Below are 13,101 nucleotides of genomic sequence, written 5' to 3'. Positions count from 1 at the left end.
TTTTAACCTGGAAATAAATGTTTTTATCTTAGTAGTTTGAAATTGAATGCAAAGATGACACAAGTTTAACAGTAATTGCGAAATACAAATACAGTGTTAACAATTTTTAGCTCTTCCCATGGCGGGAAAAAGTGGAGAAATGGGGATGCTCCATCCCGGGAAATCAGTCCCACTCGCGGGAAATTTTTAGCTCTTCGTGTAAAAGCAAACACAAAAGTCGAATATAGGTTTTGCGGTGGAATAACGCAACAGCGCCAGTCTTTATTACTGGTTACATCCTGCGATGCAACGAAACGTGACGTAATTATGCCCCTACGACACATAGATCAACACACAAGGTGCTGAGTGTCTTTGTTCGCATTGCATGTGCACGAGCACAACAATACGCATTTGTTTTACGACAAGTAGGCCTATACTAGTAATGACGCGAAACAAAAACAAGCAGCAACATGAATGAAAAAACAAAGTTAAATCCAGACGCACAGTAGTGATAGTGGATTTACCGAAAAATAGCGGGAAATTTTGGTGGCTTCCCGGGAAATTTGCATTTTTTCTGGCCCTGGCTCTTCCAGCAGTTTTTATTATAATATGCCGACGAAAAAGGTTGCTTTATAACAATAACAACTTGGTGTTCTCAAGTTATGTCATTGCCCTGATGAAGGTTTCTCGTATGCGACACCGAAACGTCGGTGTGATGTTTATGTTTATGCTAGTTATCCGCCAGGTGTCACCCCACGTAACATGTGCCTGGTGTCCTTGTATAAAAGCGCCACGAGGGCAGGAACTTGGCCGAATGGTATGGCGCGCCTGACCCACATACAGACATAAAAAAAACCTTATTGGGATTCGTCCCCGGGAGTGTCCTGGGTTCGAACCCCGTGAAAAAAACAAAAAAACAAAAAAACACCGGTCTTATTGAGATTGAAGTAACTTAAACAAAGAAATAAAAACAATAACTGACATCGAAAACAACAACAAGACTAAAAATCTCAGCGATTATCAAGAGATAGGAGAATGATTTTGAAGGGATTTTATGAGACAGTTGATACACGTGGCACTTTTGAGTTAAAACTCTTCGCGATTGATTTAGCAAAATGTTCACACGAAAAAAAACTTTATTGTCACTTATTGGAGAAACTATAATTTGCAGAAAGTTGGATAAATCGAAAACCAAACGTTTTTGGCATTTGCGAACTGTATGTTGGGTGAGAAAAGTACTTTGTCCTGGAGCAAAATACTTTTTCATCAAGGACTCGTAATTTTGCTGACGTTTTGCCCACCAGCAACATGATCAGTGATCACTCATCACAACAGAACAGTGGAATATATGACAAAGAGTGTTGTTTTCAAGAATTTTCGAACTTTATATGTGTTTACGCAAACTGATATCGAGACCATCTTCTTGCAATCAGTGGAAAAAAGTTAACCGCGAAAACTTTCCCAACTGATGCTGGGATACGGTCTGGAATTTAATTTCCAACTAAACCGAAAAAAAAGTTATAATGTCTTCCGATCTAGTTTAGCAGTAACGAAATGAAAGCCACGCAAAAAAAATTGAAGTAGCAAAAGAGGAGCATCAAAAAATCACACACAGAAAATACACGATTCAATGTTAAGTTAACAATCAAAATATAAACAGATTTAGGCAGTTTTATTACATCAGCGACCAAGATTAAAAGGAATGATACAACAATCTCAGATGCACATTAAAGGACCGTCATGGAACGAAAAAGTAAATGATAGCGAGAAAAGAATGTTGGTTCATACAGTACAGCATAGAGTAGACAATATTGTCCTTTAAAACTGGAGTACAAGACACAAGACCCGCATTTAACCTTTCATTGGTTTTAAAATGACATAAGCAAATACGATTCAGTTACTATTTAGTGAACAAAAATCACTAACTTAATGCCTTCATGTTGATTTCGAGATGCAATTTTCAATTCAGTTATTACATTGGACCTAAATAGTTGCTCTGTTGCTTAAAAGATATGTAAAGTAACTCCTTTACATAATACAAGCAATAACTGGAATATGGTGCAGTACTGGAATAGAATTTCCATGAAACTTTGGCCAACCGCTTTGAAATCACTCAATTTTTATAGCTGTTTTTGATTTGAAAGAAATACCTTTCTCAGTCGATTTTACAACTCTGCTTTGGTTTCGTCATCACCAAAGTCAGAATCGATATTTTCTGTGATTCCAAACCAGTTGTTAAACGCCATGAGCGCAGCGTTTTTTCCCGAGATCAACGACATCTCGATTGCACTGGCAGCCCACTCAATCGGACTGGTGTAAAAAACTCCATCATTATTTATGATAAAACTGTCCAACTGATCAGGCGGTCTAAAAAAAAGAAAAACCTTTTGAAGAAAATAGGAGGCTTAACCTGATAAAGTGACAAAAATGTAAGCTATATATAAATCATGGTACGCCAGGCTTAGATTTTTAGCCTACGCCTTGTCATGTGTGGGAATTCTTGGTAACCGGCTGATTCGATAGGGCCTTCAATGTAGGCCTGGAGTACTGTGATCTATGCAGAGCTATATTTAGTCTTTATCTACTGTAGGAAGCTGAAAACGCCGGAACACTATTTTAGTCCCAATTGAAACAATAATGAGTGATTATAATCACTCATTGAATTAGTTCAGTATTGAATAATGATGGCGGTTGTTTAGCGCTACGTGTCCGCAAGGTGGTTGGTTCAAATCCCATGTCAAATTGCCTCATTAACCCTTGCAAGATGCTAAAGAAAACTGAAAACTAAATTCCTAAAGCTTCGAAAAAAATCCACAGTGCCATAGGACATGGGTTTGAATCAACTACCTTTAGATGATTGAGCTTCACTTACCTATAAAATGGATACGCGTACCAGACCTTTTCCGCAACTTCTGTGTAAGTTTCAAATAACATTTCAAGTTGTTCCTCTGTGAGCGATTCGTTTGAGAAAACTTTGTAAACGCCATCAGCCACTGTGTCCTTAGCGGGGTCGAAATCAACGGGAAAGTGAAAGCCAATGGACCTTAAGTAACCAAGAAAGTTAATTGTTTATGTTACACATAAATTTATGGTATTTCACTATTGTCTTCGATAGAATAAAATGACAATTTCTTGGTTGTTACTTCTATTTTTGGCATGCGGCGTATGTGGATATTGATAGTTTTGGTAGAGCTACTAACGTAAGAACTAACAGTAGCCAGGTTTGGAAATTTCCTCTAGGCAGCGCAACAGAGCATTGGCGTCTATGGTGGCAATTGTTGCTGATTGCTGACTCAGCAATTATTGCCACCATAAAAGCCTATGCTACGTTGCGTCACCTATCGGAAATTCTCAAACCTGGCCAAGAAAGTGATTGAAAATCATCTGATAAACAGATAAACATTTTATCCGAACTATTATGGACTTTAAATACTACCATAGTAAGCCATACAACCTCCACAAATGTCTTAAACAAATTACAACACAGCCACTAAATGTTCATTTTTAAATTCCATTTAAATAAGGAACTGACGATGTCATTTAGGCACGATAAGATTCTAGATGTGATTACAATGACTGATTTGTTTCGAGAAAATGTATTGTGCAAATTGTGTACTTACCTATAAAACAGGTTATTTTGCGACGTTAAAATACCTCCTGGACAATCAGTGAACGATTCGCATTTAAACAAAGCGGAATTCAACTTCCCTTTTACAAAAGTCGCAACAGTTTTCCTGATGAGCAAATCAAAATAGTTAACCATGTGTAACCCCAAATTTCGTAACTTAGGTATACAATGGAGATTTTCGTAACATATGTAGTTATGTACATGTAACTTATAAGTTCCCTACAAATAAAAACGTTGTGAGTTGCGAGGTTGTAAAAATTTAAAATATGATTTGAACATAAACCTTTCAAAAAAAAACGTTTAAGCCTTATTAGTTTCGTGTACTTAACTGTTATTCCATTCTAATGTAAATAAGATACATATTATGTTTAACATGCAATATTATAAAAATTTGTGTAACAGGGTCTTTAATACCTTGTAAGAAGAAACATAAGTTTTTATAACAAATATTTAGTGGATAAATTTCGAAACATTAATTGGTCGATATTATTTATCAACAATTTAGCGCTCGAGCTCCCCCTTGTGACTAACCTGTAGTGTCGCGGATCAGTGACGGAATTCGGACAACGCGATGGGGAGGAGCAGACCGCCGTGACGTCAATATGCGACTTGTCGCGGTTGATCGGAGTTGCTATGACAACCAGGTCGTAGTCTCTATGAGTTTAAAAAGTTTTTATGCTGACTGAGCAAAATGGTGATTTTGTGTTGAGTAATGTTTTTTGCCTTGCATGTTTTGGCCCACTTGATTCGAGTTGAGTTGAGTTTACTTCGCCGGGCAAAATCGTAACAGCACAATTGTGCTAAAATATTCACCAGGCCGGATATAGCTGCGCAACGTTGGGACGATAAAAAGAGGACAAAATTAAGGGTACAATTGGCGGAGGGATGGTAGACGCGCTGCAGCTATACCGTTACTAAAAGCGATATATGGCAGGGACTCACTATAGAGCAGCGGTTCCCAACCTTTTTGGTGCCGTGACCCCAAAAAACAGTTCCCAAATTGCGGTGACCCCAAGGATAAAATTAACAGGCTATATATTGACATTCTAAATATCCGAAAATTTATTTCCCACTATACTTTCTTTACCTACTAACACTGAAATTTTACAAACTAAATTTTAGGTTAGTTGACTACTAAGTTATAATAGTAGGATCTTGATATTATCGCGTGAATTCCACACAAGTTGGCAGGTGCTGACTTTGTGATTATGTAAATGCAGTATTATGACGTATAATACAGGGCAATAATAAGCATTGTATGAAAACAATTAAGTCTTCAAAAACCCTGCTGTAGCCACTAGTTCACTTACGAATTAACAAACGACGGCGGGAAGTAATGTTGTACACTGTTCTTTCGTTTTTTAATTGTTAAATTAGTCCATGGCCTAACAATGAATTAGGAGCCACTACGTTAGGCGACCCCAGGCAAGTTGTCAGGCGACCCCATTTGGGGTCGCGACCCACAGGTTGGGAACCGCTGCTATAGAGGGTGAGGTTGGCGCATTTGGACATCGAGACTGGGGGGCTACGTTGGTGGAACCAGTCAAGTTGAGACCTAGAAGCTAACCACCCGTGTTAGGGAAAGAGGGTGGGGTTCTTGCATGAAACAACACACGAAAAAACACACATTAGATCAGATCACCTGACTGCTCCTTTCCGCGAAGCAACGGTGAACGCCTGACCATCACGTGACACAGATTTCACGCGCTCTTTAATAATTGTGACGTCAGAATGATCGATTAATTTCGAACAAAGGAGTTTATTGCCGCCATTCACCGACCAAAGATTTGATTGGATTCCAGCCATTGATACCAAACCTATAACATACCGAATATTCAAAAAGCGTAATATCATACATTGGCCGTAAGATTTGTTGCGCGATTATCCGATTTATATTTGCAATAAGAGCTGATGCATCAAAGGTTTTTCAAAATATTGTGAAGTCGGAATCGTAGACATTCGGCCAATTTTGCAATAAGTAGACTTTGTGCTTGGTTGGAGTCTAAACATTTTTTGACGAATAGCGTCGACTTCGAAACTTTTAAAACGGCTACACAATCCTGTAACATTTTATTACCCTCAATATACGCAGAGTATTGTCAATTATGACCGTTGCACTTGCATATAAACAATGATTGTAATTGCAAAAGTTGTAAAAAAGTTGACAACCTCACCAACAAAACCATTCACTCCGCATGTTTGGCCATAATTTCCACGAATTCCTCCAGATACCAAAGTGTCGATGGTGAACTGACTTATGCCTTTCTTAGTGAATAAACTACACGAGGTTTCCTGCAAAAAACTTGAAAAATGAAAAGATGAAGTACGTCTTCACGTTTCGGACGATATTTAGTGGTGCACACAATTTTGCAGCACGGACCGTTGTTAAAGCAAGTATTTACTGCATTTTGTGTTTTATAAACATGTGTCATATACAGTAAACCTCCGGTAATTCGGACAAAACTCAAGGTACAAAGGATTTTTAATATGGTAAAGCTTTTACTGATGAACATCGGTTAATCCGTATCTTCGCCAAATCTTTTTTGATCCAAACGGGTCCGAAATAGTCGAAGTTTACTTTATAAACAGCTGATGCTATGCATATCATATAAAACTAAAATTGAAGCTCTTCAAGAAACTGCATTTGAGCTTTATTGAGTTTATACCGATGTCCCCTATACCAGCATAGCTGTATTTGGAAAAGTTATATTACATCCCGACGAACTTAAAAAGGGCATTTAAACCGAATTAATGGCGCTTATGCAGGTTAATTTCAAAACAGTATGAAAAGATTTATACATTTGTTACTGAGTTGGTCGTTTATAAGTGCGGTTACCGGGCATATAACTTACTTCTGTCGCGTTGACAAATGTTTCATTTCCAAGCGCCACCATTAAATCACGAACCGTTGTGAAGCTGTGGCCATTTTTCTGAACGTTGTAGACACTGAAAGCAAAAGACTATTGACTAAACAAACGTAAAACCGTCACATTTTCTTTAATACACATTTTTACATTTTTATTGTCGTAACTTTTTGCATCAGATCACGGGATATTTTTAATTTTTTACTTATTTACCTAGAGTAAACGAATAACTAGTTCGGCTGCTTAATGGTTTATCACGACCAGTAATGTGAAAGTATTTGTATTATAGCCTATTACTTGTGGAACACTATTCTCGGATCTGTTCATAAGTTTATTGAGGAAAATTACAGTGACCCTGACAATGGTATGAACATTTGCCGAAACGTTTGAATAATAAAGCATGCCGCTTCTTACGTCTATTTGGGTCGTTATTTTCATTATTAAATATTGCATGTGTGCACGCATTTTAAGATAAAGACCAATTTTTGAAAAAAAACCAAATTTATTTAAAATACCTTTTCTACCTTTCAAACTTGTTCAGAAATAGTGTTTCAATCCAGTTCAGCCTTAACAGATCGAGCCCAAACGTCCATATCATCTTTAACATTGAAACAATCCACCAAGTGCTCGTTTCAAGAATATAATCTTTGCCGTCGAAAAAAGCCGTTTTCAGATCCAATTCCTTAGCCTCATCAAGACCTAGGGGATGTAAAATATTTGTTTGAAGGGAAAACTACTTTTTTGATTACTTGTTAGTACGGATGGAGATCGACATACTACTGGTGCTACATTAGGCAATGTAGATTTGACATACAGTATACCTCGGACAATCCAGACAGTTTGGATAAACCGAATTGTCTGGATTTTGCCAAGATGCGGATTGACCAACGTCAATTAGTTCAAGTCTTGCCACATTACAAATCATCTGTACCTCAAGTTTTACCGAATTATGCGAAGGTCCGGATTAACCATAACCGATGTCGATTAGTTTAAGCCTTATTTTAATTCAATTGCACCTTGAATTTCGTTCAAATTAGGCGAAGATCCGGATTAACCGAAAATTTAGGTATGACTATTAGAGAGAGAAGTATGTTTATTGCTAGCGACTTTAAAGCAAATACGAGCCAAAATCATTAATTCGTTGGATTAAATAGCGACTATCAATTTCACCTTACATATTTTGTAAACGGTAACAATTAAATAATAATTATTACACGGCGTACCAAAAGTGGAGGCAATTTCTTTCGCGTACATATTCTTTCCGTGGATGACCGCACCGCCGCTCTCATAATCTCTACCAGCAACTTGAATTGTTGCCACCCTTCCACAAATAATTTCGGGTTCGAACAAGTCGATTGTGACATCATTTCCAAACAACTGTCGCGCGAAGTATGACGCGGCACTTCCGCCGATGCCGCCTCCAACTATAGCTAAATAAGAATGTCAAGTTTAATCAATGTTTCCGCATTTTCTGATGCGCTTATCATGTATTTTAATAAAACTTTTGAAAATTGCATGTGCTTTCTAAGCAAAAAATGCAAAGGCACTGTAACAACTCATTAAAGTATGATATGTCAAGTTCAATAAGGCTTAAGCACAAATATTGAACGGGCTGCAAAGAGACATGCAGCACAACAGCAACAAACTGGTTAAGTGCTTAGTGTCTTTACGCGTTGCTTCACCACTTTGGCAAAAGATGAAAAAACAAACAAACAATTTAATAACTTTAAAATTGATCTTCGCGAAACATGCACAGAGATATTATAGAATCCGGTTTTAGTGTGCAAGAACCCGGCATTACTGTAAGTCATATATGTAAACATTGCAACGACACGCCCGTAGGCAAACAGAAGCTTTGCAACCTACGTACCTATTTTTTGCGGTGGTGCCTTATTGATTCGGCCGGTATCTCGCAAATCATTGACATATTGAGAGTTCTTCAGGTCTGCTTCTGTCCTTGCACAGTGAACCAGCAAACATAATAAGACCACCTTGTCTAGCATAGTTTAACTTCGGTTTCGCGTTTCTATTCCTACCGGAATTTCTTGCTGTGGACAGAAAATTATACCACGTGTTACCAGCAGTACTGCTTTAAACCTGTTGCGCAATTGGGCCTTATTTGTACATTGTAAGCGCAGATATATGTTGCGCATGTAAATTGATGTGTTTCCACAGCCTAAACATAAAATGTTGCTCACAGTGGTCCTCAGTGCACTCAGGCAGCTAGGGTGTAAAACTACATACACGAAATGTTACAGTAAACAATGGATCAAATCAACTGAAATGCAGTAGATATACAGTCTTGCTAAAAAACTAGATAAAGTTTTGATTAACATCTAAGCTTAATGTACACTTTTGTACTGTCCGAGCATGTGATGGACATTGCCGGTTAAACGCACGCATAAGACGCCAGTTAATCAACTTTAGAGCTACCAGCCTGCAAGAGCGTACACCATAACAAACGTTCCTCTCTCACGTAACAAGCCGCTCTCTGTAACGTCACAGACCGATTCGATCGCATCATATTACGTCACCTGTTGATCAAACGTGCGCGCGGGAATTGCTTCGAGAAAAAAGAAAATATTTTGTTTCTTAAATGTAATTTTTTGGTACCAGACCTGATTCGGGCAAGTTTCTATTCATATGAATCCAGAAACACATAAAGTTGGAATGCAGTGTTTCCATTTTTAAGCAAAAAATTATAAAATTACCCAACCGTAATAGTTTTAAAGTACAGTAACAAAAAAATCCAATTGTTAACATAAACATTTACTAAAAAAGTAAAACCAATGATTTTACTTTTAAAATCATTGGTAAAACTAACGTTCTGTAACCATCTGCTTATAAAATAATTAATTTTTTAAATACTTTATTGCTCAATCAAACATTTTCAGAGCTTTTCGCTCGTCATTACCAAAGGTGCTGATGAACTAGCTTGTAAGTTTTTTTATTCATCGTATCAAAACCGGTGCTCATAACCAGGTGAAACGATTTTCTTTAAAGTTATCCGGTATGTTTACTTTCCATACACCGGACGGTTTTATACTTGGGCAGGTGGTATGCTTCATGCTGCTGTTTCTGGCTGCACTTTGCTGTCAAGTCGTTTTTTTAAGTCTTATGTATTGCCTAAGTTAACTCTACCTAATTTGCACAACAACTCAATAAAACGATCATTCGCAATGTATTTATTCCACATTACTGTGTGGGTAAAGCTTGGCCTGGGGGCACACCGGCCGCCTGCATGGGCATGCCACTAGATGGGGCACCGGGCATTGCTTCTGGGATCTTAGCCACCTTCGACTCGCTCTTTGGTCCGGTAACAGGTTCCTCCTCTTTTGGTTCCACAATGTTGACATTATCTGGCAGCGGCTTCTTGGGGCCAATTTTGCCTGTGGGGTCCCATGGCAACATGATTTTGACCTTGATGCCCAACACTCCTGTGAAGTTTACAGTAAAATGCAAATTTCAGTCACATGGTGTTGTTTTACAATAATACAATATGTTAGGTGACATACACCTTTTTAGGATTCACACAGGGTTAAGGTAACATTAAAATCTCATTCTGTATGCATCAGTTAGTGAGTAAGGTATCATCAACAAGTATATGAAGACCATCGTGATAGCATCATTTGCATACAGAACAAGAAGCAAAACCAAAAAATATGCTTTTGCAAACAATAAATTGACAACTCTTTACTTCTTCCTGGATTATAATTCGGAAATTTCTCAATATCAATCAAATTACAATGCGCAAACAATTTTTCAACTTTTTTTGTTGCCTTATATCATTGGTTCTCAACTCCTTTCAGGCCATGGACCACTTGCCCAGTAAAAATAAGACCATGAACCATTCCATTTTTGAGCAAGATTGAAGTAATTAATAAAAGCGACATGCAAGGCAAAATAGTCAAGAGACCGAAAACGTTAAAACACTGATTTAAACCTACGTTCCAATTGAACAAAAAAAAAAAAAAACAGTTATGCCTGACTTTACTTTAAATTTAATTCTCTTTTGTTACGTACCCTGTCTGAGCAGAACGTGGCGAACAGCAGTGTCAACATATTCTCGGACTGGGTCACCAGAATGGATCATAAGACCGTCAACAAACTTCATTGACTTTGCACGCTGGCCTCGGAGTTTGCCAGAAACTACAACCTCACAACCCTTGGCACCAGATTCCATGATAAAGCGAAGTACACCATAACATGCCCTGAAAAATGCAGTTACCAGCGTTTATTGCTATTAATTTTTGGCCTTTGTTTAGTGTGCACTGTACACTTTCAGTGTTATTTACCATTATAAAGGCAACCTGTATAGGTCGTCAAAATAAAAAATACAATTGTCACAAGAGCTCGATATTTTGCCTGGCAGCAATAGCTTATGTATTTTTGTGCAGATGTTTTTGCCATAGTGTTATAATATTTAGTGTACAGCTTCCTTCACAAACTAACACATACAAAAATCAAGGACATTGTCATAAATTGAGCAACACAGTCCTTACAAGTGCACCAAACCAAAAAGCATCAGACAACCAAGACAATGGATATCAGCATTTGAAATCAGACAGGGGCATTCAATTGTCATCATTTGCTTTTATCTATTTTTTGCAGCCAATGAAAAAAACATGGTTCAACAGAACTAACCTTCTGACTGCAAGTCCTCCAAGCAGTTTGTATCTTAATGATTCGCATTGAGCTGTTGCACAAAGACCTCGATTGGCAACCTTCTCGGCATACAACTGTTACACAGGCATAAACAATTGTGCTAACTGCATATTTGTTAATCTGGTGATTTCACATGGATTTAAATTTCCATACTTTGTCTAATGTAGTAAAATTACGACATTAACCAGAAAGTTGTTAGCAACACCAAAAATTATCGCTTTAAAAAATTTAAGCATAAGAATGTGTGTAAGACCTACAGCAACTGCCCATGGTAAACGACAGCTGCCTCAAACACGAACAACTTTCATTTAGCAAGTTTAATAGAATCGGCATCTGCATGGAATGGCAGAGCACTGCTGGCAACTTGCACATTTATTAAAACAGGAATTTTTAGCCAAAATAGCATTTGTGTCAATCTGTTTTGTGGGCCTTACATTTACAGTGATCTCATATTTAAACCAGTGCTACTATTTAACTAATTTTGCACTTGATAAAAGGCCTGCTCGTGCTGGTACAAGACTGTTATAAACACTTTTGCATAATAGGTTACAATTACTGGAAGGTAAAATTTACTAATTTGCGTGTTGAAACTTGAAACAAATTAAAACCCAAAACCAACCTCAACTGTGTCGTCTTTGAAGTTAAACCGTTTCTGGACCATGGAAGTCAATTCCCGAATGCGACGACCTTTTTCGCCGAGAACATTTTGTGTTCTTGTGGCGAGGATAATAATCTCGGTTCTGGAAGGAGTGACTCGAACTTCCACGCCGCTGTAGCCATCTTCGGCCAGTTCCCTCCACAAAAGTTCGTTTAATTCGGCTTTGAAAAGCCCGTCAAGGACAAACTAAGTACAAGACACAAAATTGATACAGGTTTCCCTGGGCCTGACTGATATGCTGAATTTTATCCGCTGACATCGCTATTTGTGGCAATCTTAAACACTTTGTAGAATGATAAAACTGTGTAGTAACTTTAACTTAACCATTTAAGTTGAAAAGTGGTTGCAAAATTGAGCGGGGTTGGCTGCATACCTTCTTTTTCTTAGATATCGGCGTCGCCATTTCGGCAGCTTTGGAAAAGAGATCGCTGTGACGGGATTTCAACAGGCGTTGGATTTGGTCACATAGAAATCAACATTTCTAAAACGTGTAGAAATTGCCCCTTTTTCTTTACAATGGCAGTATTTTGCAATATTAAAATGTGTTTTATCGAAGTGTTGGTTTTACTTGATTCATTTTAATCTAACAATTACATGTTTACAGTTGTTTGCTCTTTTTTTTAATTGGCGAACAACGGTGGAAAATATGTAATTTGAAAGGTTACGTATAAGTTATAACCTCCCAAAAACTTTTACTTGTCCTTCAAAATCCTAACGCTTCAAAAACAGAATGTGAACAATCAATTAGCGAAAGTTAATGATGAGTTGCATAGGTTGATATTGCGCCAAGTAAATCTTTAAATAGCTGTGCCTTTATATCATGGTATTCACCACAATCCGGTGTTTTTCCAAAAGACCGAACGATTGGAACGTGAAGTCAGGTTTTATAAAAGGAGGCGGTCGTTGGCCAGTGGTCGCGTTTTGTTTTGCAGTTGGACTTGCGCTTTACCCAATTTACGTGTTTCCACTTTACCACGCTAATAAATACAGTAAGTAGTATGTATATATGTTGTACTATTTGTATGTGTTAAACATGCCCTGTTTCTAGTTTACATTTGTCTCTGTTTTTTTACAAGTTGCAGGTGTAACGTAATTCACCTTTTTTAATGAAGTTGGTGGTTTAATATCAATATTTTTAAATTTGTGAATATAATCAATAAGTTTGTTGGTAACATTTTTGGCTTTTTTACAGAGGAAATTCAAGAACAAGCTCGGGCTGGAATAAAACAAGAAGAAATACAGCCTGGTGACATGAGAGTTTGGTCTGATCCTTTCTTACCAAAACCAGACAAGAAAAAGCAATAAAT

General features: G+C 37.6%; 3 protein-coding genes across 3 annotated transcripts; 1 reads left to right on the top strand and 2 right to left on the bottom strand.

Moving 5' to 3' along the window:
• On the bottom strand, positions 1 to 8,557 carry LOC145239229 (prenylcysteine oxidase 1-like). The gene is made up of 10 exons (XM_080102520.1): positions 8,342 to 8,557; positions 7,695 to 7,901; positions 6,996 to 7,170; positions 6,460 to 6,553; positions 5,782 to 5,899; positions 5,250 to 5,424; positions 4,139 to 4,261; positions 3,600 to 3,713; positions 2,852 to 3,022; positions 1 to 2,346 (listed from the first exon to the last, which is right to left on the bottom strand). Exons 1-10 carry the CDS (start codon positions 8,472 to 8,474, stop codon positions 2,145 to 2,147), a joined length of 1,512 nt encoding a protein of 503 aa, XP_079958646.1. The 5' UTR covers positions 8,475 to 8,557; the 3' UTR covers positions 1 to 2,144.
• A 1,076-nt stretch (positions 8,558 to 9,633) lies between these two features.
• On the bottom strand, positions 9,634 to 12,252 carry LOC145237381 (small ribosomal subunit protein uS3-like). Its single transcript, XM_080100224.1, has 5 exons — positions 12,168 to 12,252; positions 11,756 to 11,980; positions 11,116 to 11,210; positions 10,495 to 10,682; positions 9,634 to 9,908 (listed from the first exon to the last, which is right to left on the bottom strand). The coding sequence occupies exons 1-5, from the start codon at positions 12,195 to 12,197 to the stop codon at positions 9,667 to 9,669; spliced, it is 780 nt and encodes a 259-aa protein (XP_079956350.1). The 5' UTR covers positions 12,198 to 12,252; the 3' UTR covers positions 9,634 to 9,666.
• A 249-nt stretch (positions 12,253 to 12,501) lies between these two features.
• Positions 12,502 to 13,099, top strand: LOC145237385 (small integral membrane protein 20-like). The gene is made up of 2 exons (XM_080100229.1): positions 12,502 to 12,783; positions 12,987 to 13,099. The coding sequence occupies exons 1-2, from the start codon at positions 12,615 to 12,617 to the stop codon at positions 13,097 to 13,099; spliced, it is 282 nt and encodes a 93-aa protein (XP_079956355.1). The 5' UTR covers positions 12,502 to 12,614.
• The last annotated feature ends 2 nt before the right edge of the window (positions 13,100 to 13,101 follow it).

Source organism: Phallusia mammillata, chromosome 7, assembly GCF_965637545.1.
Source record: "Phallusia mammillata chromosome 7, kaPhaMamm4.hap1.1, whole genome shotgun sequence".
In the NCBI taxonomy this organism is placed as follows: Eukaryota; Metazoa; Chordata; class Ascidiacea; order Phlebobranchia; family Ascidiidae; genus Phallusia; species Phallusia mammillata.
The sequence above is the reverse complement of the archived record's forward strand: the minus strand, read 5'-3'. Positions and strand labels throughout refer to the sequence as shown.

Excerpts from the sequence above, each read along its gene's own strand:
- LOC145237381 (XM_080100224.1), bottom strand. The coding sequence starts at position 12,197 with ATGGCGACGCCGATATCTAAGAAAAAGAAG. Across the intron at positions 11,981-12,167 it reads CGATATCTAAGAAAAAGAAG|TTTGTCCTTGACGGGCTTTT; the intron begins GTATGCAGCCAA and ends TCTTGTACTTAG. Across the intron at positions 11,211-11,755 it reads TCAAAGACGACACAGTTGAG|TTGTATGCCGAGAAGGTTGC; the intron begins GTTGGTTTTGGG and ends CCTGTGTAACAG.
- LOC145239229 (XM_080102520.1), bottom strand. The coding sequence starts at position 8,474 with ATGCTAGACAAGGTGGTCTTATTATGTTTGCTGGTTCACTGTGCAAGG. Across the intron at positions 5,900-6,459 it reads CATTTGTCAACGCGACAGAA|GAAACCTCGTGTAGTTTATT; the intron begins GTAAGTTATATG and ends AGTTTTTTGCAG. Across the intron at positions 5,425-5,781 it reads CGGAGTGAATGGTTTTGTTG|GTTTGGTATCAATGGCTGGA; the intron begins GTGAGGTTGTCA and ends GGTATGTTATAG.
- LOC145237385 (XM_080100229.1), top strand. The coding sequence starts at position 12,615 with ATGGTATTCACCACAATCCGGTGTTTTTCCAAAAGACCGAACGATTGG. Across the intron at positions 12,784-12,986 it reads TTACCACGCTAATAAATACA|AGGAAATTCAAGAACAAGCT; the intron begins GTAAGTAGTATG and ends GCTTTTTTACAG.